Source organism: Orycteropus afer, unplaced genomic scaffold (assembly GCF_000298275.1).
Source record: "Orycteropus afer afer isolate SDZICR_OR568_19922 unplaced genomic scaffold, OryAfe1.0 scaffold00001, whole genome shotgun sequence".
Classification (NCBI taxonomy): Eukaryota; Metazoa; Chordata; class Mammalia; order Tubulidentata; family Orycteropodidae; genus Orycteropus; species Orycteropus afer.
The window spans coordinates 8,574,552-8,599,240 of NW_006921588.1; the positions used below are offsets into that span (position 1 = coordinate 8,574,552).

At 34.5% G+C, this 24,689-nt stretch overlaps 1 protein-coding gene across 1 annotated transcript in view; it reads left to right on the forward strand.

Annotated features, from left to right (window-relative positions):
- TFPI (tissue factor pathway inhibitor) overlaps positions 1-21,512 on the forward strand; it is a 36,502-nt gene extending 14,990 nt beyond the window's left edge. Inside the window, exons 3-7 of the mRNA XM_042783673.1 lie at positions 457-492; positions 4,026-4,202; positions 8,959-9,051; positions 20,374-20,553; positions 21,409-21,512. Of these exons, the coding sequence (XP_042639607.1) occupies positions 457-492; positions 4,026-4,202; positions 8,959-9,051; positions 20,374-20,553; positions 21,409-21,512 (590 nt within the window). The remainder of the gene's footprint in view (positions 1-456; positions 493-4,025; positions 4,203-8,958; positions 9,052-20,373; positions 20,554-21,408) is intronic.
- The last annotated feature ends 3,177 nt before the right edge of the window (positions 21,513-24,689 follow it).

Here is a 24,689-nt window from a genome sequence, read left to right on the forward strand (position 1 = left end):
GGGAAAGGAATCAGGAAAATGATAACTCTTGGTTCTTCCATCCCTACTCTTAGCCTCTCTATGAATGATTTGATTATATATGCAAAATAGTTTGTTAGAATTACTTCCAGATTTCACTTCATTCTCATCAGCAATCATTTACATTGTAGATATTTGGAAAACAAACTTATTAGCTACCAATAATTCTTATAGTTTAAAATGTGTTGGAAATGTTTAAGATAGTTTTTGAGACATTATTATAAATTAAAATGCAGATGGTTTCAAAATTACCAATACTAGAAAAATATAATCTTTAGAAAAAGAAAAAAAGTCTAATTTTACTTATTAAGACATTTTATGTAAGAATAATTTTAATGATAATGAATGAATCCTCCTAACTTATCTGTATGTTAAACTGAAATTTGTGTTATTTTATCAGTTGTAGTAATTGATACACATATATTGTTTTTCTTGCAGATTATCAAAAGTTTACAAAGAAAACTTTGCAAAAAGGTAAACTCTCAGTTGTGCATTTGTTAGTAGAATATATGTAAGGAATCTAGAAAATCAACTGTTATACTTCTCTGATACAGGGTTGATCATAAATCCATGTGACCTTGGGTTAAGTGGCAAAACAATGGAATATATAAAATGAATGGTGTTCTCTCCCATACATGGCAGATATCATGGAAAATTAAAAATAAAATAATGGTATTTCAGGGTAAGGAAGGCCCAAAACACTATATTAACTCTCATTCTAATATCAGATGATATTTAGTATCACCTCATTCACAATGCAGATCCCCCCACACACTATTTTAACATCTCACAGATAATGGTTTAGATATTGCTACTCTTGTTTTAGTTCTCAAATATTTAACCCCTTAATAATCTCAGCAATTTGTAACTTTAGCAAAGGTCATCTAAACTCTTTCCTTCATGGATGTATGTCTTTGAGTTGCCAACAATTAAGTAAGTACAGGTAATTGGAGATATTTAACAACAATAATCACTTTTATGAGCATTATTTACTTCATGAGTGTGTGTCTCTATGTATGTGTGTGCATTTTTATTTTGTGATTTAAATAGTTTTATAAAGAAACTTAATAATTTTTGGTAAATATATTGTATCAGCACAAGAAAAACACTACCAACAGACTAAGGAAGTGATGCCCTTTATAATAAATAAAAATGGAAACTGATGTGGTCCAATTACCACTTACGCCATTTATGTTTGAATGAGAAAACCTTGAACAAAGAGATAAAATTGCTTAGTACAGAATAGCCAAGGGATCGACAAAGTTCGTTTTTATTTTTCTGACATTGACTTAATTATGTGGGGAAAAGTTGAAAATTTATGTGATTTACTGATATAAGCTTCAGATTTATTTCACTAATCAGAAATTGAAATAAAATTTATAAAATAAATTCAACAGCAATGTTTGTATAAAACAGGTGAATGTATTTATTTAGTTGCAAACTTTTTAAATAGTATCCTGTAAATGTTCCTTACAGAAGTGTTCTGTGCTTCAATTCAACAGAATCTTCATAATCTGTAATATAAAAAAATGCAGAATGTTGTTGTTGTTGTTATGTGCCATCCAGTCAGACCCGACTCATAGCGACCCCTCCTCGGGTTTCTGAGGTGGTATCTCTATGGAAGTAGATTGCCCAACCTTCCTTCCAAGGAGTGGCTGGTGGGTTTGAACTGTCAGCCTTCTGATTAGCAGTCAAGTGCCTTAGGCACCATGCTACCAGAGCTCTTATACTTATGTGTTTTTTTTTTTGTCCAACAAGTAAAAGATGCTATTTCATGGAAAGAAACACCAACTCTTAATTATGGCCTTTTTTTCCCAAAAGCATAACTAAAATACATACATGCAAGTAAAATTCTGCTATAAAATGTATATACTTAATGATTTGGGATTCAGTCATTCTGAATTGATGTCATAGATGAAAGAGAATAAAGCTAGCAATAGTATTCACATGAGTGATAAAAAATATTTAAATGCTAAAAGTAATCCATGAATCAAAGTTGTTTTTGTGATATGCTCCCTAGCATTTGGACAGTTTTAAAGACAGTGGTGATTCATTGCAATCCTTGTGAAACAGTTCTAAGACAGTTCCTAGGTAGGGAGTCCCAAAGGAGATTTCATAGTGAAGATCCCGTGGCATATGACTGTTGGTATATAGCTGAGAGTCTCCATTCTGTGTTATTCAATTTTAACTAAACCCCAATTAGAGCAAGAATTTGGTATGGAAATTAAATAATCTGAGAAACGTGGGCATTAATTTCTTGATTTGTAACCCTGTGAGTTTTTTCAATGGTTGGCTTAAGCATAATTATTTTACATGTGTGCATTTGTATATTTGTTCTGAAATAAATATATGTCCTAGGATGGGGGATACATACACACAGACACTCTCTTTCACACACACACACACACACACACACATATTCTAGCTGTACATTTTAAAAATTATGCTTGTCAGCATAATTTATGTTACAATTTTCTGTTTTTGTACTCGATATATTTTGCTGACCCCCTTTTATTAAACATAAAATTCTCATACCTTCCACTAAGATGATTCAAAATTTTGTAAGTAGTACATACTAATAATAAAACAAATTAAAATGGTAATGATTGAATAAACTTTTTCTTTCTCTCAAAAAAGTGTTACAAAGTTAATTTTATTTTTCTTTTCCATATATATTACAATTAATTTCAAATGGTTGCTATTGGAATGATAGCAACATTCACTTTGAAAAGCTAGCAGCAATAAACAATAAACAAAATAGCTTTCACATTGGTACTTTGAAAAGCTACAGAAAATAGATTTTTTAAAACTACATTAGAATAGGGAGATTTATTTAATGAAACTTCCTTTTTTTATACGAGGATATTGGTCCTACTGCAGATCTGCAGCTGTTGCAGAAATCATTAACATTATTAAATTACCTACTCTTTTTATAGTAAAAACACTCATGAGTATTACTTCCCTGAGATAGAAGAGCAAATTGTTTTGAGATGTAAAAGTATACCACAATTCACTTGTGACACTGTGGTAGTGTAGTTGCAGAAAAAAAGGAGAAATTAAAGCCTTAAAAAATTCAAGCCCAATATGCCTTGTGATCATATTACTTTTGAAAATTATTTCAGTTCTCTTCTTCACACAGTGTGCGTGGAGTTGAAAGCAGATCACAGTGCCACAACTTCTGTGGCAGCTGTGTTCAGCCTGGTTTGGAGCACTATCAAAGAAAGGGTTTAAGACCTTTACGAAAGTCTCTCCAATCTCTGAACATGTATTTCCTTTCTGCCTCTGCACTTTTGGAGTTATTCCAATGTCTGAATAAGAGAGACAGAGAGAGAGCAAGCAGTGGAGGTTATCCTACCTAACACACAAATGCTAATTCCGGCATAAGAATCCAGGAACTTCTAAAAATAGCCACGGAAGCTTCTGTCCTCATGAAAGATTTTTCTACAACTTTTTGTTTAAATGATCCTTAGTGAAGTAGCATACTGTATTTCCCTAATAAGACCACACAACTCAAAAAACATGAAATATCAATAGACCTTGTCTAAATGCTGATACACATAAGCTTAATAAACCTGGAGTAAAATAATTTAACCAAAAATTTTCCATTATAGCTTGTATTTACAAACCAAGGGTGCTGTGTGTTAAAATAAAGCAGAATCTTTTTTTTTCTCAATTCATGAGGGGGGGGGAAAAAAAACCCTGATGGTTAATGGTGTATTAATTTACTATGAGAAATTTAGAAGTTGAAATTCCAGTCACAAAAATAGGTGTAATACTAGTACATCTTCCTTATTCTAAATGTCACAATAGATGTGGTAGACAAGTTTAATATTGTATAATTCTGGATAAAATTATATTTCTACCATTTATCTTTAATTTTTCATTTTTACTCCTTAAATATCTTCAACTTAACCAGTTATTTATCAATTTAATTAAAATAACTGACACTCACCCCCCCCAAAAAAAAAAAAAAGAATATTGCTTTCTGACATTTTTATGACTTTTAGAAAAGCCAGAATTCTGCTTTTTGGAAGAAGATACTGGAATTTGCCGAGGTTATATTACTAGGTATTTCTATAACAATCAGTCAAAACAATGTGAGCGTTTCAAGTACGGTGGGTGCCTAGGCAATCTAAACAACTTTGAATCATTGGAAGAATGCAAGAACACCTGTGAGGATGCATGTAAGTTTGTTTCTCATTTCATTGTACTTCAGTTTAAAACATTCTTTTAAAAATGAGGTATTGTAGAGGGAGGTCAATTTTACCAAGGTTTTGTTTCAACAATGCAAGCAGAGATGCATCTGTATTTACTAGTTCTAAAGTAAATACAAGTTCTGCTGGCATAACAAAGAAAAAAAATATATATGTAGAAAATAATAAATTTAATTATAAAAAAACAAAGCCAAACTCACTGCCATCAAGTTGATTCGACTCATAGTGACCCCTCCTTGTGTTTCCGAGGCAGTATCTCTATGGAAGTAGATTGCCCAATCTTCCTTCCGAGGAGTGGCTGGTAGGTTTGAACCACCAGCCTTCTGTTTAGCAGTCAAATGCCTTAGGCACTATGCCACTAGAGCTCCTAAATTTAATTACACTGGACATTTTCCCATACCTTTTTTTTTCAGTTTATGGTATTAATTTTCCTTACTAAGAATATTACTGTATAATTGAGGCGCAAGAGTGGGGTCTTTGAAAGCCCTTAGATTTATAACAATGTGAGAGCAAATAGTTACTCAGAATCTCCCTCCAGAATTAAAGTAATCAGTTTTATCTGCACTTAAATTTAATAAATGGGGTGATAGAAACTTTCACTGTTATGTTGGATCAAGAACTAAAAAAGTTACAGATATATGACCTTTTTATCTCTGTAAGATTATCTTACTCTGGTAAGATAATGCCTAAGGTATTTGACTTCTGACCAGAAGTCTGGAGGTTCAAACCCACCAGCCACTTCTCAGAAGGAAGATTGGGCAATCTACTTCCATAGAGCTAACGCTTCTGAAACTCAAGGAGGGATTGCTGTGAGTTGGATCTGATTCCACGGCAGTGAGTTTGGTTTTTTTCTGAAGATTCAATATGGCATACACACAGATATTTATATTATGTATTACACACACACCCACACCCCAAATCCATCTAGTCAATTCTAATTCATAGTGACTCTAAAGGACAGAGTAGAACTGCCCCACAGAGTTTGGAAGGCTATAAATCTTTAAAGAATACTGCCACATATTTCTCCCATGGAGTACCTGGTGGGTTTGCACTGCCCACCATTGGGTTGGCAGCTGAGCAATGAACTACTGTGCCATCAGGGCACCTTTATATGTATGCATATATATGAATATATATATAGGGAGAGATGTAGTTGTTGTTAGTACTTCCTAGTGGGCTCCAACTCATAGCTAGGCTATGTGCAATAGAATGAAACCATGCCCAGTCCTGAGCCATCCTCACAATCATTACTATGCCTGAGCTCATCAGCCACTGTGTCAACCCATCTTGTTGCGGATCTTCCCCTCTACTTTACCAAACACGACATTCTTCTCCAGGGACTGAGCATTTCTGAAATAGGACCGAAGTACATGAAATGAAGTCAGGTCATTCTTACTTCTAAGGAGCATTCTGGCTATACTTCTTCCAAAGTAGATTTGTTCCTTCTGGCATCCCATGGTATTTTCAGTATTTTTTGCCAACATCACAATTCAGTTCACCTTCCATCTTCCTTATTTATTGTCCAGCTTTCACATGCATATGAGGCTGTTGAAAAAACCCTGGTTTTGATCAGGTGCATCTTAGTTTACAACGTGAAATGACATCTTTACTCTGCAACACATGAAGAGGTGTTTTGCTGCAGATTTACCCAGTGCAATAAGTTGGTTTTGACTGCTGCTTCCATGGGCTTTGATTGTGAATCCAAGTAAAATGAAATCCCTGACTTCAATCTTTTCTCCATTTATCATTATGTTGCTTATTGGTGGTCCAGCTGTGAGAATTTTTGTTTTCTTTATGTTGAGGTGTAATCCATATTGAAAGCTGTAGACTTTGATCTTCATCCATAAGTGGGTCAAGTCCCTGTCACTTTCAACAGGCAAGGTTGTGTCATCTGCATATGGCAGGTTTTCAGTGAGTCTTCTTCCAATCCTGATGCTGCATTCTTCTTCATATAGACCAGTTTCTTGGATTATTTGCTCAGCATACAGATTGAATAAATATGGTGAAAGGATAGAACCCTGATGCACACCTTTCCTGATTTTAAACCCATGCAGTATCTTCTGTTCTGTTTGAATGACTGTCTGTTGGTCTATGTACAGGTTCCTCATGAGCACAATTATGTGTTCTTGAATTCCCATTCTTTGCAATGTTATTATAATTTGTTATGAATAATGAAGTCCAATGCCTTCGCATAGCTGTCAAAACACAAGTAGACATCTTTCTGGCATTTTTTGCTTTCAGCCAAGATCCATCTGATATGAGCAATGATGTTTCTCTCATTCCATCATCTTCTGATTCTGGCTCAAATTTCTGGCATTTCCCTGTCAACTGCTGCAACCATTTTTAAAGTTTTTTTCAGCAACATTTTACTTCCGTGTGATATTAATGACATTGCTTGATAATTTCTGCATTCTGTTGAATTACCTTTCTTTTGATGGGTACAATTATGGATCTCTTCCAGTCCATTGTTCAGGTAGCTAGCTGTCTTCCAAATTTCTTGGCATACATAAGCGAGTGCCTCCAGCACTGCGTCTGTTAAAACATCTCAATGGATATTCCAATAATTCCTGGAGTCTTGTTTTTCACCAATTCCTTCAGGACAGCTTTGACTTCTTCCTTCAATACCATTGGTATTGATCATATGTTTCCTCCTGAAATGGTTGAACATCAAGCAATCTTTTTTGGTTCAGTGACTGTATTTCTTCCAATTTTTAATATTTCCTACACTGTTCAATATTTTGCATATAGAATTATTTAAGATTGCAACTCAAGGCTTGAATTTTTTCTTCAGGTTTTTTTTTTTTTTTCCATCTTGAGAAATACAGAGCATGTTCTTCCCCTTTGATTTTCTGACTCCAGGTCTTTGCACATTCCATTATAATACATTGCTTTGTCTTCTTAAGCTGCCCTTTAAAAATCTGCTGTTCAGCTCTTTTGTTTCATCATTTCTTCCATTTGTTTTAGCTACTTACTCCCCATTCAAGGGCAAGTTTCACAGTCTCTTCTGATATCTATTTTGGTCTTTTCTCCCTTTCTGTCTTTTTAATGACCCTCTGCTTTCTTCATGTGTGATGTTCTTGATGTCATCTCACAACTCATCTGGTCATTGATGTTCAACGCATCAAATCCACTCTTCAGATGGTCTCTAAAATCAGATGGGATGTCATCATGGTTGTATTTTGGCTCTTGTGGACTTGTTTCATTTTCTTCAGCTTCAGTTAGGCTTGCATACAAGTAATTATCTGTTCCGCAGTCAGCTCCTGGCCTTGTTCTGATTAATGGTATTGAGCCTCTCCATACTTTCTTTCCACAAATGTAGTCGATTTGATTCCTTTGTATTCCATCTGGTGAGGTCCACATGTATAGTCACCATTTATGTTATTGAAGAAATTGCAAATACAATGAATAAGTCATTGGTCTTGCAAATTTCTGTGATGTGATCTCTCATTTCTTTCACCAAGACCATACTTTGCAACTACTGATGCATCTTTGTTTTCAACTTTCACATTCCAGTCACCAGTAATTATCAATGCATCTTAATTGCATGTTTGGTCAATTTTAGACTGCAGAAGTTGGTTAAAATTTTCAATATATTCATCTTTGGCTTTAGTAGTTGGTGCCTAAATTTGAATAATTTCCACTCCATGGAAGAAAGATGTGGCAGTCTACTTCTGTAAAGATTTACAATCTTGGAAATCCAAAGGGGGTCACTATGAGTCGAATCAAGTGGATGACAGTGATTTTTTTCTTTTTTTTTGCATATTAACTGGTCTTCCTTGTAAACATATAGATATTATTCAATCACTGACAGCACTGTACTTCAGGATAGATCTTGAAATGTTCTTTTTGATAATGAATGTGATGCCATTTCTCTTTAATTTGTCATTCCCACCATTGTAGACGATATAATTGATTCAAAATGGCCAATTCTAGCCAATTTCCATTCACGAATGCCTAGGATAGTGATCTTTTTGCAGTCCATTTCATTTTTGGCAATATACCTACATATATACATTCATGAATAGATATATATATGCATATATATGTATATGAATAAAAGCAAAATCCAAACCCACTGCCATTGAGTCAATTCCATCTCATAGCAATGCCCATTGAGTTTCCAAAGCTATAAATCTTTATGGAAGTAGGTTGCCTCATTTTCCTTCCACAGAGCAGCTGGAGAGTTTGAACCATGGACCTTCTGGGTAGTAGCCAAATGCCTTACTCACTATGACAGTAGAGCTCTCTCCCTCTCCCTCTCTCTCTCTCTCTCTCTCTCTCTCTATATATATATATATATATATATATATATATATATAGGAGCTGTAGTAGCATAGTGGCTAAGGCATTTGACTGCTAACCAGAAGGCTGGCGGTTCAAACCCACCAGCCACTCCTCAGAAGGAAGATGGGGCAATCTACTTCCATAGTGATACCATCTTGGAAACCCAAGGAGGGGTTGCTATGAGTTGGGTCTGACTCGATGGCACATAACAACAACAACAGCATGAATATATATGTATGAATGCATATGTGTATATACATACATATATATATTAATAGATACATACTCACTAATAACAGTGAGTGTTAATTTAATATAGCAATGAACATAAAATTGCTGAGTCTGCTCAACACAATTATTATGTTTTGCTTCAAGTGTAACAGTTTAAGAGATTATGACAGTGTTCTATTTTACTTACTATACTACTTTTGTTTTTTTTCAGTGGATGATTTCCAGGCGGATGCTTTTAGAATGCAGCTTGATGCTGTGAATAATAATTCCATGCCTCAACCTACTGATCTTCCCAAGCTTATGGGTAAGAATCTTACTTTTTATGCCTGCTGATACAATATTATCACAGCATCAATGGATGGAAAACTATATTTGTTTGTTGTTGTTATGTTATTATGTGCTGTAGAGTCAGCCCGGACTCATAGAGACCCCTCCTTGGGTTTCCGAGGCAGTATCACTGCGGAAGTAGATTGCCCAACCTTCCTTCCGAGGAGTGTCTGGTGGGTTTGAACTGCCAGCCTTCAATTTGTCTAAATTTATATTTTTGTTGTTATTTAACAATGGATCTATTGAAATACTGAGATTCAAAGTGTTCCAAACATTTAAACACATGAAAGTGATGAATTTCCTAATCTATTTTGCAGTATATTTTGAAGGGGCCTTTTGATTACATATTATATGAAACTCCTTCATGTCAATTTATCTTATAAAATGTTGCTAGGAGTTATCAGCCTCAATATATGATGGCAAATCAGTATAATGGCGGCAATGTGTCAAAGATGGTCTATGGTTCATTTAAATCGAGCATTCATGGGGCGGATTCTCTGATGTTAGTCCCAGGCATGTGTGTATGTGTGTATATAATTAGGTTTAAAAAAAAGAAAAGAAAAGAAGAACATACAGGTAGTATGCTCTCAAAAATACAGAGCTAGGAAAACAGTGAAAATTCTGGAAAAACATAAGAAGCAACAAATATATGGACCATTAGAAGCAATCTAAAAAAACTGACTTTTTTTTTTTTTTTTAAGCTTGATGTCCCCCATACAAGTCATTTCTAATTAATATAGACTCACTGCCCCCTAGGGTTCCTATCTAATCTTTTTTTTTTTTTTTTCCACTCTAATTTTTGCGGTGCAAAACTGACATTTTTACATGATAAATGCAAAGTCCTACCTGAATTTTAAAAAGTATATGTGCTCATGCAGAAATTGGAGATTTTCCTTAGAAATAGTCCATGTGAAAAGTATCAAATGTAAAGTTAGCATGTGTTTAAGGAGTGCAATGGCTATTAAAACTGAAAACTTAGCATAAAAAGAAACAGTTTCTAGACCAAGATTTCTCTACCCTGGCCCTGTACCAGAATCAGTGGGATTCTGAATCACAATGTGCTTGAGCATCTCTCTTTACAGTAAACAAACAGGCAAGCAGAAACCACCAAAGCCTCTACCCAGATGGAGTTGAAGCACTGCACATGTTGACTGTGATTATTCTGAATGATAATGTGAATGTCTAGCTTACTCCCACACTGACCTTCCCATGTCAGTGGCATTTGATTAAGCCCAGAGTGCCACTTTAGAAGGCACAAAGAGAATTGGAAACAAATTGGAAAGGAACTACAAGACTTGAGATCTAAGAGGGCACGTTATATCGACTCCTAGTATTTGAAACACTATCATGTGAATGGAGGATTAAGCTCTCTACATGTCTCAGGCCTCCTCTTTACCCCCATAATAGTCCACACATCTTCAACCTTCCTAACTCCTCTTAGCATCAGGATTAATGAGTGAAATCTAAAGTATAGTTGTCTTTGTAAAATGTTTTTTGTTTAATTTTGTTTATTTTAAACTCTTCCAAAAATAAATGAATGTTTCAGGGATCAATGAGTCCTGTAAAGTTCAGGCATTCAAGTTATGTTATATGAGCACTTAAGAAGTCATAAAGGGAATGCATATTTTTTCAGTGGAAGCTGGACAATATAATATATTCAAAACACCTTCAAGTCCTTAGATTCTATGCTTATCACAGTTACTCCAATGCCAGATGAATTTGAATCTAGTATTAAAACAATGTCTTGTTTGTACTTATGATAAAGATAAGTATTTTTGTGGTTTGTATTTTTCATCTATAAAATTAAGTAAATTAATTGCATGATTTTTTAGTCCCTTCAACTTTTAATGTATTTGAAATGCCTTTCAATGACATTATTTTACCCAGTGAAATCTCATGTTAAAAAGAATTTTGACTCTTATTGCAATGAAATAAATTTTGAAAGATAAACTTATTAGATATGTGTGAGATTGCATATACAAATATATATACAAATATATATATATATATACAAATATATATACATATATACAAATAAAAGAAATACATGGAAATCAATTTTCAGCATGTTTCAATATGTTTTGTTTAGATTATCTTTGGCAATTCAAATGGAAATCTTCAATCACCTACCAATAAAATGAGCAGAATAGGTTTGAGGAAGGTTTTGCCTTTAAAATTTTATGATATACAAAAGTATGATTTTTGGAAGACATGGTATCAAGTTAAAAAGGGAGAAACCCAGAAAATAGTTAAGAGAAAATATTATTAATTACTTTTTAAATACTGTCTCATATGTATTCTTTCTAGATGTTTATTTACACACTCATTGAAAACTGCAATAAATAAATAAATGATTATATTTGTTGTTGTTGTTATGTGCCGTGGAGTCAGACCCAACTCATAGTGACCCCTCTGTGGGTTTCGGAGGTGATATCACTACAAAAGTAGATTGCCCAATCTTCCTCCCAAGGAGTGGCTTGTGAGTTTCAACCGCCAGCCTTCTGGTTAGCGGTCAAGTGCCTTAGGCACTATGCTACAGAGCTCCCAAATGATTATATTAGGAGTAATTTATTGACTAAGGAAGCAGTAAAGATTGATAAGATGAATTTAAAAGATAGAAAACAATAGTAAAATGATCTCATTTAAAAATAATAGATATTTAATGGTTAATCTTTTTGTAGTAACTGCATTTAAAATTGAGGCAAATGTCTCCTTTTTTAATCTAGAAAACTATCTCTTTTTTCCCCATTTATTTATTTATTTATTTGTGATTGGGGTATAAATTTACAAAGCAGATTTGTTTTACTCCCAACAGTTCATGCACATTTAATTTCACACCCCGATTACAATCTCCAACCATAAAAACTCTCCTCCTCTCTCCTCCCTGTTACTACTCCTTCCGTGTGCCCTTCTTATTTATGCATTCCTGTCAGTCCACCTTTCCCTGCATGTGAATGCTGATTGATCTAAGGAATGCATCTCCTTAGGGTAGATGGGTATATCTCCCTGGGGTAGGTTTTGTGTTTGTAGGTCTTTCTACTGTTGAGCTGAGAGCTAATCCACAGAAGTGAGTCCATTTCCAGGCCCAAAGGATAACCTGGACCCTTAGTCTTGGGGGTCCTGCCAGTCTCTATCTGATCAGTAATTCTGGTCATTTTTGTGTTTTTGAATTTTGTTCCACATTTGTCCTCCAACTCTAAAAACTATCTTATTTTTGAGAGTATGTATTTGCCTTAAAATCCACATTCCTCTATCCAATTTTATTCTTTTTTCCTAGGAATATAATACATGCCTTTGTTATTTTGTTTTGTGATCTTGCTAATTTAAAACATGATCCATGAATTACAGTAATTGCTATGAGATATTTGGTATTAAGGTGGCTTTAGCATGCAGAGAGTGACTCTTTTTTTTTAAATCATATATCTTGTTGAATATGGTATGCCAAAAAATAAACATGAACTAGTACCAGCTGAGGCAAACTAAGCTATATAGACAGGAGATAGAGAGGGAGAGACAGATACAGATATATCATAGATTTACATGTATAACTGGATGCATGTATTACATCTATCTGTGTATCTATATGTATATATTATATGTAATATAAACACACATAGGGAGCTCTGATGTTGTAGTGCCTAAGGCATTTGACTGCTAACCAGAAGGCTGGCAGTTCAAACCCAGCAGCCACTCCTCTAAAGGAAAGTTGAGCAATTTACTTCCGTTGTGATGTTGTTGTTGTTGTTATGTGCTGTTGAGTACCACCTTGGAAACCCAAGGAGGGGTCACTGTGATTTGGATCTGACTCAATGACAGTGAGTTTAGTTTTTTATACATATAAAAGTTTTGATACTAGTTATAACTCAAACACACACACACACACACACACACAGAGAATCATATATGACTAAATTATGAACTTTTTTATATCACTATATAGCTATTATGTTTTAGTCAGGCAATCTTTAATCAAGCAGGTCAACATTTCTTCCCTCTATTATGAAATGTTTTTTAAAAAAATAATGGATGCATTCTTTCTGTGCTTTTGTGTCATTCACTTAGCTTAAATTTGTTTATATTTTCTGTTAGTCTTCTACCTAATCCAGACTATGTCACACTTCCCCTTCAGCATGCTTTTCTACCCATTCATACTACCTTCTTTATTGTCATTAAATACAGATGTTTGATGTGGTTTCTCCAACCTAAAATTCATTTGCTGTCCTCATCTTAGATGCCTTTTCACCATCATAAGGAAGCCTACTTCCTCTTTCTTTCCCCTTGGTTCCATATTATGATTAATTTAAGCTTTATTTAATGTTAGTTCTGCATCACTGACTAAATTACAAGTTCTTTGAAGAAAGAGGCCTCATGTTAATATGTTTTATAGACTACCTCCTCCCCCTAAGTTATCTCAGTGTTAAGCACATGACAGATGACTTATAATTTTTATTTATTAATTTTGTAATCCGCAGTTACAAAAGAAAGAACAAATGATGGTTGGAGGAATGCTGATCATACTTACCAAGTCTTTCTGAGCACCTTCTGCATTCATTTATCAATGTTCATTTTAGGATTGGGTAGCATTTTATGCATATATTAACATTTGTGTTTTGGTATTTCTTTACTATTTATATGGTATATATGATACATTCGATAGCCATGCCATTAATAAAGTTTGAATAGTTATATACATACAGTGAATATATTTATTTCAATGCATCTTTCAGGTAAATGCCTAACTACCAAAGAAAAACTAATGTTCTCAAATGTTTTTACTGGTTCTTGGCCTTTGGAGAGAGCCAGAACCATTCATGTGAAAAATGAAGTATCTTCTTGGTTCCCATAGTTCCTTTTGCTTCTGTACATCAGCTTCTGAGAGCTTCCTTGGAACTATATCACTTTTATGATATTTTGAAGAAAACAAAAAACCTTCAGGTAAACTTCAAAAACCTACTGCCAGTCCAATGTAGTACTTGATCTCTGACTGAGAGAAGGAACATCTACACAGCCAACGCACCCTAGATTCCTCCTGTCAAACTCCATGTCAAAGGCAAATGAACGGACATCATGCCAAAGACCATATGGCTGCTTAACTCTCTCTCACTCCAGATTGTAACCAATGTATGACCAAGTGGCCAGATTCTACCTATGTATGGAAAAATGGGAATAGTTCTGATTATCACTGGCTGTCTGGAAGAGATACTATGCTCGCAAATGACTGATTAACAGCCCAACACAATCACCAACAGACAATTTACAGATATTCAAGAGAACGTTTTCTCCTATTTGGCCTTTTTATGAAGATATGATTATATACAGAGGAATTTCACAACCATAAAAATGTTCTAGAAAGAAAGTATTCTAGTATCAACTAAAAGCAATACATTCATGATACATAATCACAATTTAATCACTAGCACTATCAACAGTTCTGAAGAACCTCACTTCATCTATTATTCATTTCCACCATCCCAGGGATGTATTCTGCCTCTTATAATGTGTTCTTAGACCAAGAAGCATAGAAACTTCCTTCATAATCCAAATATATCTGCATGGTGGACCTGGTGCCTCATGCTCATACATTGTACTAGCTTTGGAAAGCTGGCTTCCAAATAGATAACAATTTATGAAGAAGGATCCATTAGGCCTTCTACATCTTGACAGGAATCCTAATGAGAAAGAAAAATGTGGCAGTTCATCTCTGACATGAGTTCTCTATCCAAATAAAGTCACCCCAGGTGACAATTGTCTACTTTTGCTAACCCCTTTCTTCCTGGACCATCTCTGGCCTTAACATAGCTTTATTTTTGTCTCAGGCATGAGATTTCTCCAGAGCAGTGTTCTCAGACATGAGACACTTTAAAGGTAAAAATTTACAGACTTCCAATTAGAAAATGAAATTATTTAAAATGGCATTACTTTTATATAAACAGGAAAAACAGTAGGTATAAACTCTTTATGCTTGTGACCATTATACAATAATAAACTAAGACAAATTTACAAATTAATACAGACCATACTACAAACTAATAAATTAGCAATACCACTTTGCTAATACACAGTGTTTTACTAAACAAAAAAAGAAATTCTTATTGTAATAAGAATCTGCTATTTTATATTATAAGGCATGGTGAGAAAGAGGCAAGAATAGGTTAGAAAAGCCTGTGCTACCTTATGTTGAGTGAAATTCTTTTCCTTCTCTTTTTCTACTTAAACACTGCAAAATTTTTGAAGGAATGTATTTGAGAAACACTGAAGCAAAATATGTTGAGTCTGAGATTCCCCACTTTTCCTTTTCTAGGAACACATCCGGATGGAGCTTCTTGTTTCCTATTAGATCCAAACGTTATTAAATGGATCTGACTATGCAAATATGATTATGAAATGCATAAAACACTGGGATGCTGGCCTGTCATTTGTAGAGTCAATCTGGGTTGAGGATGTTAAACCCCTTAATTCTTGCCTTCAAATGCTCTCTGTTTCTTTGAATACTGTTTGACTCAGCACTGTTATTACCAAGACTTGTTTCCAGCCCCCTTGTTTAGTGAACCATTTTGATAACATAGGCAGTTGCTAGGTTATGAATGTTCAACTTACAGCAACTTGTACTTTAATATTATATAAAATTTCCCTTACTTTGAAATGATTGAACTAAAGCCTACTCGCAACAGATTTTTCTTCACAATCAACTTCACTTGTTGCATGTGTAGCTTTTAAAGCATTGAAAAACTTTTCAGACTTTTTTTGCACTAAACCAATCCAAACTCACTGCCATCAAGTCAATTCTGACTCAGCGACCCCCATTCTTTTTCCAAACTTGTGGATTTTTATGGAAGCAGACTTCCTCTGAGGAGTAGCCAATGGGTTCAAACTGTCAAGCTTTGCATTAGCAGCCAAATGCCTTAACCACATAAAATCAGAGTTCTTTTTCTGCACTAAAGTAAGACTAAATAAGAACTGTATGTACCTGTTCCACCTTACCTACAAATTCTTAAAGACACAATTAAGAATGGATCTCCTCCATAACCTGGGCACTGCCTGTATATCTTTCTCTTATTCTAACTTGATAAACTCCAACTCTGGTTGTATAACTCTGGTTAAGAAGTATCTAATGCGTTCTGAACTTAAGTTTTAGTTAAAAGGGTAATTGGGAATTAGACATAAAGAGAAAGTTGTAGTAACTTTCTCTTTATTTCTTTCTGTTAAAATGGTTAAGTATATTTGCCCAGTTTTTATTTTGCATGTCTCCCAGTTACTTTCTAAGTGGTTGAAAGCATTGTATTTATGGACAAATCTATGTGGATTTCAATTTTGTCAGCAAGCATTCTCGACACCACTGGTTTAGACATCATTGTAGGAGTACACAATTTTTTAGTAGAAAATTCATCAACATCTACCAATTTCTACTTGTTACAGTATTCTAATTTTAGAAATATCTGAGCTTGTATACAATGATGTTAATGAGCCACTATCTGGAATTGAAAATAAGGGAAAATAATGGTTTGACTAAATGTACCAGTTATTTCTTCATAAAATACTGTACATACATTAAAAAGAATGTTATACACCTATATGAACAAATGTGGACACAAATCATAAAATATATTATCAACTATAGTAATAGGATTCAAGCAGTGTACTAATATAAGTTTGCATATGCAAACAATTTTGGAAAAGATATACACCAAACCACTGATAATACTTAAAAAGTAAACGATCAAATTATGGAGAATTTTTGTTTTTATGTTAGTTATACTTTTGTTTCACTGTATTTCAATGAGAATGATAATTTGTAATCAGAAAATTTAAAAATGTTTATTTCTCCTTACTACAAAAGTATGGAGAAAAAGAATGATTTGATATCTAATTCCCTAAAAAAAAGTCTAACAAAGTAATAAAAAAAAAAAAAAAGTAATTTACTTAACAAGTCATGAGGCGGTTTGGAAAGCTAACTTGGTTGGTAATATGAAAGTCTAAACCAAGTAAGACAAGAATCATAAGAAAGACCCCATAGTGAAATTTCAAAGTGTGTACAAGATTCAGAATGAACTGTGTAAGTTTAAAAGTAAATTTACACAAACTACATGTAGAAGTGACTCTGAAGCTCCACCTGCTAATTTAGTAGCAATACTGGAACATAGACGTTCCTGACAGAAAAGAAGTAGATCCTGAACTCCAAAACTTATAATAAACCCTCTTTAATGCAGAAAACTTTAAAAGAAGATGGAAGGAATATAGTTGCTGTACCAAAAGTAATTGATCGACATTCAACCATTTCAAGAGGTAGAGTATTATCAAGAACCAATGGTATTAAAGGAAGAAGTCCAAGCTGCATTGAAGGAACTGGCAACATAAAGAAAACAAAAATCCTTACCACTGGACCAACCGGCAACATCAAGATAAATGGAGGAAAGATTGAAGTTGTCAGGTTTTTCATTTTACTTGGATCCACAATCAACACTCATGGAAGCAGCAGTCAAGATATCAAATGGCATATGGCTTTGGGCAAATCTGCTGCAAAAGACTTATATAGTCTGTTAAAAAGTGAAGATGTCACTTTGAAGACTAAGGTATGCCTGGCCCAAGCCATGGTATTTTCAGTAGTTCGGGTCCGATTCAATGGCACATAACAACAATAACAACAAAAACAACATATGCATAAGAAAGCCACACAATGAATAAGGAATAAGAATTGATGCATTTGAACTGTGGTGTTGTTGAACAATACTGAATATACCTTGGACTGCCATAAGAATGAAGATATCTGTCTTGGAAGAAGCACAGCCAGAATGCTCCTTAGAAGAGAGCATGTCCAGATTTCATCTCTCTCATACTTTGTTCATGATGCCAGAAGGGAGCAATCCCTGGAGAAGGATATTATGCTTGTAAAATAAAGCATCAGTGTAAAAGGGGAAGACCTCATTGAGATGGACTGACACAGGCTGCAACGATGGGCTCAGTCATAGCAAGGAATAGGATGACACGGGACTGGGCATTGTTTCATTCTCTTGTTCCTAAGGTCACTAAGAGTTGGAACCGACTTGGCACCTAACAACAACATCATAAACCCTCTATATGGAAGCTGCCTAACTTACATTAATGATGAGATCAAGACAGAATGGATTTGATTATTAAATTCCCTATGGAAAATCATTTAAAAAAAAAGGTTAGTGTCTTTTTATTCTATCTTAAATTTCTGTGAATAATTATAACCTAGACAAAAAGAATAACACTGTGCAACTAGCCTTTATGTTTTCTTTCATTGTAGATATCCAAGTGTGGATTTTGAACAGGTGAGTTCCTATGTTTATCTAGAATAAGTTTGTTATTTAAAAACAGCCAAACTGATCTCCTCAGAGTACAAAATAAATAAATAAATTTCTTCACTTTAGGAGATTTAGCTAAATACAATTTAGGATTCAAAAAGTATTTGATCTAAAAGATCCTTGAGAAACTAACCCAATGATAGTGTTGGTGGTGAGAATCAAGATGGCCTTAGAAGAAATGATTAGGTACGATTCCTGTTCTGAAGAGTAACTGCCTTATAAAGACTCCTCAACTGATGCTAATTTATTACATTTGTTTAAAAAAAAACTTCCAAAAATTAAATATGTAATCCCACATCCTTAGAGATGAATTTCTAATTTTAACCCACCATCAAAATATTTGTATTTCTAGAGTTAGGAGCCTCACTAGAGATCTGAGTCCAAGCTGAGTTGTGTTTGATGATCTATGTAGGTAGAAATTGAAATCAGAACAAAGTGTGATAGAAGAACAACCAACATAGGGTCAGTACGGACAGGTGCTCTCTGAATAGGACAGAGTATCTGGTAACAAGTGGTTCAAGTCTATACACCAGTTCCCAAGCTGCCAGAGACAGCATGCCTATTTGTTTATTTTAACATCAGTGTTTACAGACCTATTCGAATCCTAAATAAGACTTAGTATTCTTTACATGTATGCAGTTCATGTAATCCAATTTTTCAGGAATATTACCTTTGTATAATTTCCTTTTATATATTTTTTGCCTGAGGATTCACTATTTTATATTCTCCAGAATCTATTCCTATAATACACAAGCTATCATATCAAAACATTCTAAAGTATATTTAAATACTTTGAAGGAGGAAGCGGTTAAAAAAAGTATATAATGTAAGAATTGGGTGTTTTTTCTAAACTTTTTTTTTTCTTTTATTTTACAGCCTATTCATCTGGGCTTCACTTGCTACCAGAACACCTTTTGCTTTCTGCACAACCTGTTTGCCTTCTTTGACTATTGGATTCCTCAGAGTTCTGTTTTCTTCCATTGTTGGAAATTTAACATCCTCTTTTTCTGCATTTGCTGCGCCACATCTTACCATATGGAAAAGTCACTAAAGTTTCCTGACACTGATTCTTCGCCGTTTCACTGCTTACCTGCAGTATCACCTTATTAATAGCAAGCCATGCTACTGAAGATGCAAGCTTCCGCTCACTGACAGGAATTCCCAAAGGAATTAAAAAAAACTACCACAAGACTGCAACAATTTCTCTGCTTTGCCTTTAGGGAATCAATGTTTCTTTCATTAACCTTGTAGCGATTTTTTTTTTTTTCTCTTATCTTTGAAAGTAGTTGGTTCCATTAGCAGAGCAAGTTTTTATTTTCATGGCTTTATCTATATTCTCTTTTCAAAAACATCTAACTCATCTAGAATCGATGCTTCATTTCACAAGAAAAAAAAATTATTACTAAGTCAAACAATATCTTCTTGGCTCCTCCTCTGAAGCCTCAAGTTAAAACCTGTTACCCATGAATTCCTGCATTTTGCATTGTGATTCTAACACATCATTCAGAGCTTTTTTAGTCAAAAAGAAGGAATTCTTCCTCAGCTTCAGTGTTTGTGAATAAGGATTTTGCTCATCAGGGCTTTTTTCCCAATATTGAATTTTTCGTGAACAAATGATACGTAAACCATGGTAGTTTAAACAGGTGTTTACAAATATTAAGAAGCTAAATTGTTGTATGGTGTTTGTTTTTATTGTGTACAATGAATTTGTTTATGTTAAAAGCAAATTTTAGCACTTGTCTTTAGTATATTTATCTATTTTGTTATTCATGGAAAAGGGATTCACTATCATGAACACTGGGAGATTGATTAAGCATTTTCTTAGAATTGTAATAAATTAACTTTATTGAGTACTACATTTATTTATTCAGATTACCATTTTAAATAGACATGCCACAAAACTAACCTATCAACAATATGCGATATGAAAGCTACATCATATATGGCTTACCATATTCTCTTGCTGTTCTTAGAATTTCATGGGCCGTCATGGTGTCTGACCCCAGCAGAGAGAGGATTGTGTCAAGCCAATGTGACCAGATTCTACTACAATTCAAACATTGGGAAATGCCGCCCATTTAATTACAGTGGATGTGGAGGGAATGAAAATAATTTTACTTCTAAGAAAGCATGTCTTCGGGCTTGTAAAAAAGGTACAGGAGATATTTTTTCCCTTAACTCACTAGTTTCAGAATAATGAGTTTATTCATATTGTAAACGGATTTGTTTTATTAGAAATATCATGAAACAATTTTTTTTATTATTATAAGAAACAAAGTATTATGATTTAGCTAATAAATGTCTCCTTTTCAATTACATTTTGATATTATTGCTGGATATATTAATTGCACTTCCTCCTAATGCGTCATCATTGAAAAAGTATCCATTTCACAAAAATCAAATATTTTACTTTTTTATTATTTAAATACTTAGCATTTATTTTAAAGGATTATACCAAAATATTTTTAAGCTTTTGTATTATGCACAAGAATTTTAGCGTATTTGTTCATTTTTTTTAATATAAACGTGTCACATTTTATAAAATGTTAGAGTATGAAAATGTAAATAAAAATAATCTACAGCATTACCAACAATGTACAGCCATATTTTCTAGTTGTTTTAAATAAAATAATTATAAATTTCTAACTGAAGATAAACTAATAAAAGTCAACATTCTTACCATTTTTTGCTAAAACCTATATATGCAAAGTGACTTCCTTAGAAATAAGTTGTTCTACACAAAGGCATGAATAAATTAAAAATGTTTAAGTCAATCATCAGAAGGAAGATGGGGCAATCTACTTCCATGGTGATACTGCCTCAGAAACCCAAGGAGGGGTCACTATGAGTAGGAGCTGACTAGATGGCATATAACAACAATAACAACAACAAGCCAATCGTGTCTTTTAATGTAGTGGCTTCATACACTAAAAGATAACTTCCGGAAATTTTAGATAAAATGTGTTATTGTGTTATTTGATCATCATTTGTTGCTCTTCTTCTTGTAGGTTTCCTCAAAAGAATATCAAAAGGAGGATTAATGAAAACCAGAAGAAAAAGAAAGCAGCCAGTGAAGATAGTATATGACGAAATTTCTGTTAAAAATATATAAATTTCCACGCAATGTTGAATGTAAAACAAACTCTGCCCTGTAAACTTGCACTTAAAGCACAATAAAAATATATATATACATATTGTGTATAAATTGGTTTCATTATTAGAAAATTAACTCTACTAAATACTTTGAATGAAACTTGTCACTATGATTTTTATTCTTTTCTTTCCTAAAATCCTTTTAATGAGTGTTTACTTTGCAAATCGTCCCCGCCTTTAGTACATTTATATCAGAATTCCTTTTTCTAATCTAGTGAAAGTACTGATTATAGGGCTGTAATATATTAAAAGGAGGAGCCACGGTGACACAGTGATTAAGTGGTCGGCTGCTAACCGAAAGGTCGGCGGTTTGAACCCACCAGCCACTCCATGGGAGAAAGATGTAAGGATCTGTTCCAATAAAGATTTACAGCCTAGGAAACCCTATGGGGCATTTCTACTCTGTCCTATAGGGTCTCTATGAGTCGGAATCGACTGAGTGGCAATGATTTGGTTTATGGAATTTATTAACTAGTTATTCTCAATTATTTTTGTCTCTTTCTCCCTTTCTAGCTACTTGCCATTTAATGGAAAATTGTCATACATCAAATCAGACTCATAGCAATCCCTCCTTGGGTTTCCAAGGCAGTATCTCTATGGAAGTAGATTGCCTAGTCTGTCTTCCGAGGAGTGGCTGGTGGGTTTGAACTGCCAGCCTTCTGGTTAGCAGTCTAATGCCTTAGGCACTATGCCACCAGAGCTCCTTATCATACTACTGGCCACATCAATTTTTTTTTTTTTTTTTTTTCCTGTTTGGTGATTATCTATCTGAGAACGTTTTCACTAAATTGTTTTGATCATGTGTACAATGATCTCTGTTTTGATATTGTGTACAATAATCCCCTCAGATTAAAACATACAGCTGTCTAATTAAAAAAAAAACCTTTTATTTTAAAAAATGTAACAAGCATCTGCTTCTAACAAATGTAACCCAATTGTAATTTGGAGTGAGCTGGTAATAATGCAATTCTATCATGCACTTCCCAGTTTAGATACATTTTTTTTTTCTTTTGTGCTAAGGAAGACTCCCTCAATGTAGAACCAAGTGGTATCTGAACAAAGAACAGTCAATTCTGTGCTACATGTCTGCCTGATTATGATTGATTTGACTTTTGTTTAATTAACTATGGCTCATTATATAAATCAAAGTCATTGAGTATTTGTGGAAAATTGGTTGAATAGTTGAGGAAAAGTGGAAATCTGTGTAAAATTTTTAATGACAATCAAAAGGAAATTCTGTTTATGTACTTTTCATATTATTGTTTAACAAAATTTTCTCTTATCCAACATAGCAAGAATATTTAAAACCCTATTTTAATGACTAATAACCTACTTACTTAATTGTGGTAGTTAAATTTGTATGTCAACTTGGCTGGGTCTGGTTGAGTGGCTGGACAGCTGATGGTAGTTATTCCTCATGATGAGACTGGCAATCAGCTCCATGGTGGAATCTACCACAAGCAGCTGAGTAGCTGCCTTTGGGATGTGGTCTGTTTCCTGTATATAAGAAGAAGCCTTGGGCTAGTCTCTAGCTTATGGCATGCTTGGACCCTACATGTACCCGTGTCATTGTTCAGCAGCCTGCCATGCTCTGCTGACCTTGGGACTTATAATGGACTTAAATTAATGGCCTGCCATGTGGTTTGGTAACATCGGGACTGTGCCTTTTTACTTGTCAACCTTGGGCTTATTAGCCTCAGCAGCCAGTAGCTGTCTGAGCGAAGAAAAGCCTTTAGCTTCATTGGGCTGGGAGCTGGAGGCAGAGCTGAAGCCCAAGGCTGAGGGGCTTTCACCCAGCCCCCAGAGCCTGGCACTTTGAACTTGGACTTAAAACCTCCAAATTGTGAGTAATAAACTGTTTGTTAACGCCATCCCATTTGTGGTATATTCTTGTCAGAGCAGCACTAGGTCACCAAAACACTTATCATAGGCTTTGCATGAAACACAACCAGTGATTCATAAAAAAACACCCCCCCCCAAAAAAAAAAAACAAATAAATAAAAGCATGTCATTTCTATAGGAGAAAAAGTTACCAGCATGGAATATTATACATATTCATAAACTACTCACTCTTAAAGGCACAACTAACTTATCACTGGAGTTACCTGTATCTTGCTATTTCTGCTGAACCATGTGTAGTGTGGCTTCTCACCATTCTTCTACACAGTTTCTGTACTGTTATCATTGTTGTTATGTGCCATCGAGTCAGACCCAACTCATAGCAACCCCTCCTTGGGTTTCCGAGGCAGTATCGCTATGGAAGTAGATTGCCCCATCTTCCTTCTGAGGAGTGGCTGGTGGGTTTGAACCGCCAGCGTTCTGGTTATCAGTCAAGTGCCTTAGGCACTACGCTACCAGAGCTCCCAGTTTCTATACTGGTCACTTCAATTTTTATAATCAAACATGAACATGTCATGTAGAAACAATTGACCATCTCATTCATTTGGTTGACCTTCATAATTTCTTCCAATCAAGAGTATTGGGATTTTGCCTTTCTCCTAGATTTGAAAGTTTAAGCTTAATTTTCATTTCTTATTTTCCCAAACCATGCCTCATCAGTCTCCAAATCCTACTGCTTCCTTTATCATTAAATTCATTCAATTCCTAGGCTTTTTTATCCTCTAATACATTTTCACGTCAGTATTAAGAACTATTTCTGTATCTCTCCACCACTCAAAATACTTAAAAAGGCCCACTAATTGGTGCTCAAACACTCCCTGTCCCTCTAATTGAATTTTGACATACAGTTCTGGATTCACCCACACCAATCTCTTTCATGAATAATTTAGTTAAAAGAATGTATTCACTGTTCACTGAATGTTTCTTTAATCTCTCAGATAATTTCATACTTATTTCCTGTTTAGAAATCTGGTCTCCTGCAGACCACTGATCTGAAATCAGGGTCAAGCTATCGGCTAGGAAAGGTTTCAAGATACAATATGAAACATCCTAACACAAAATTACAAATAATTTCCCTTCTATGGCATAAAAATTATATCATTACAAAATAGTGCCTATTTGTCAGCTTAAGGAATATGTTATACCTTGTTGTTGTTGTTGTTATGTGCTGTCGAGTCGGCCCCGACTCATAGCGACCCCTCCTTGGGTTTCCGAGGCAGTATCACTACGGAAGTAG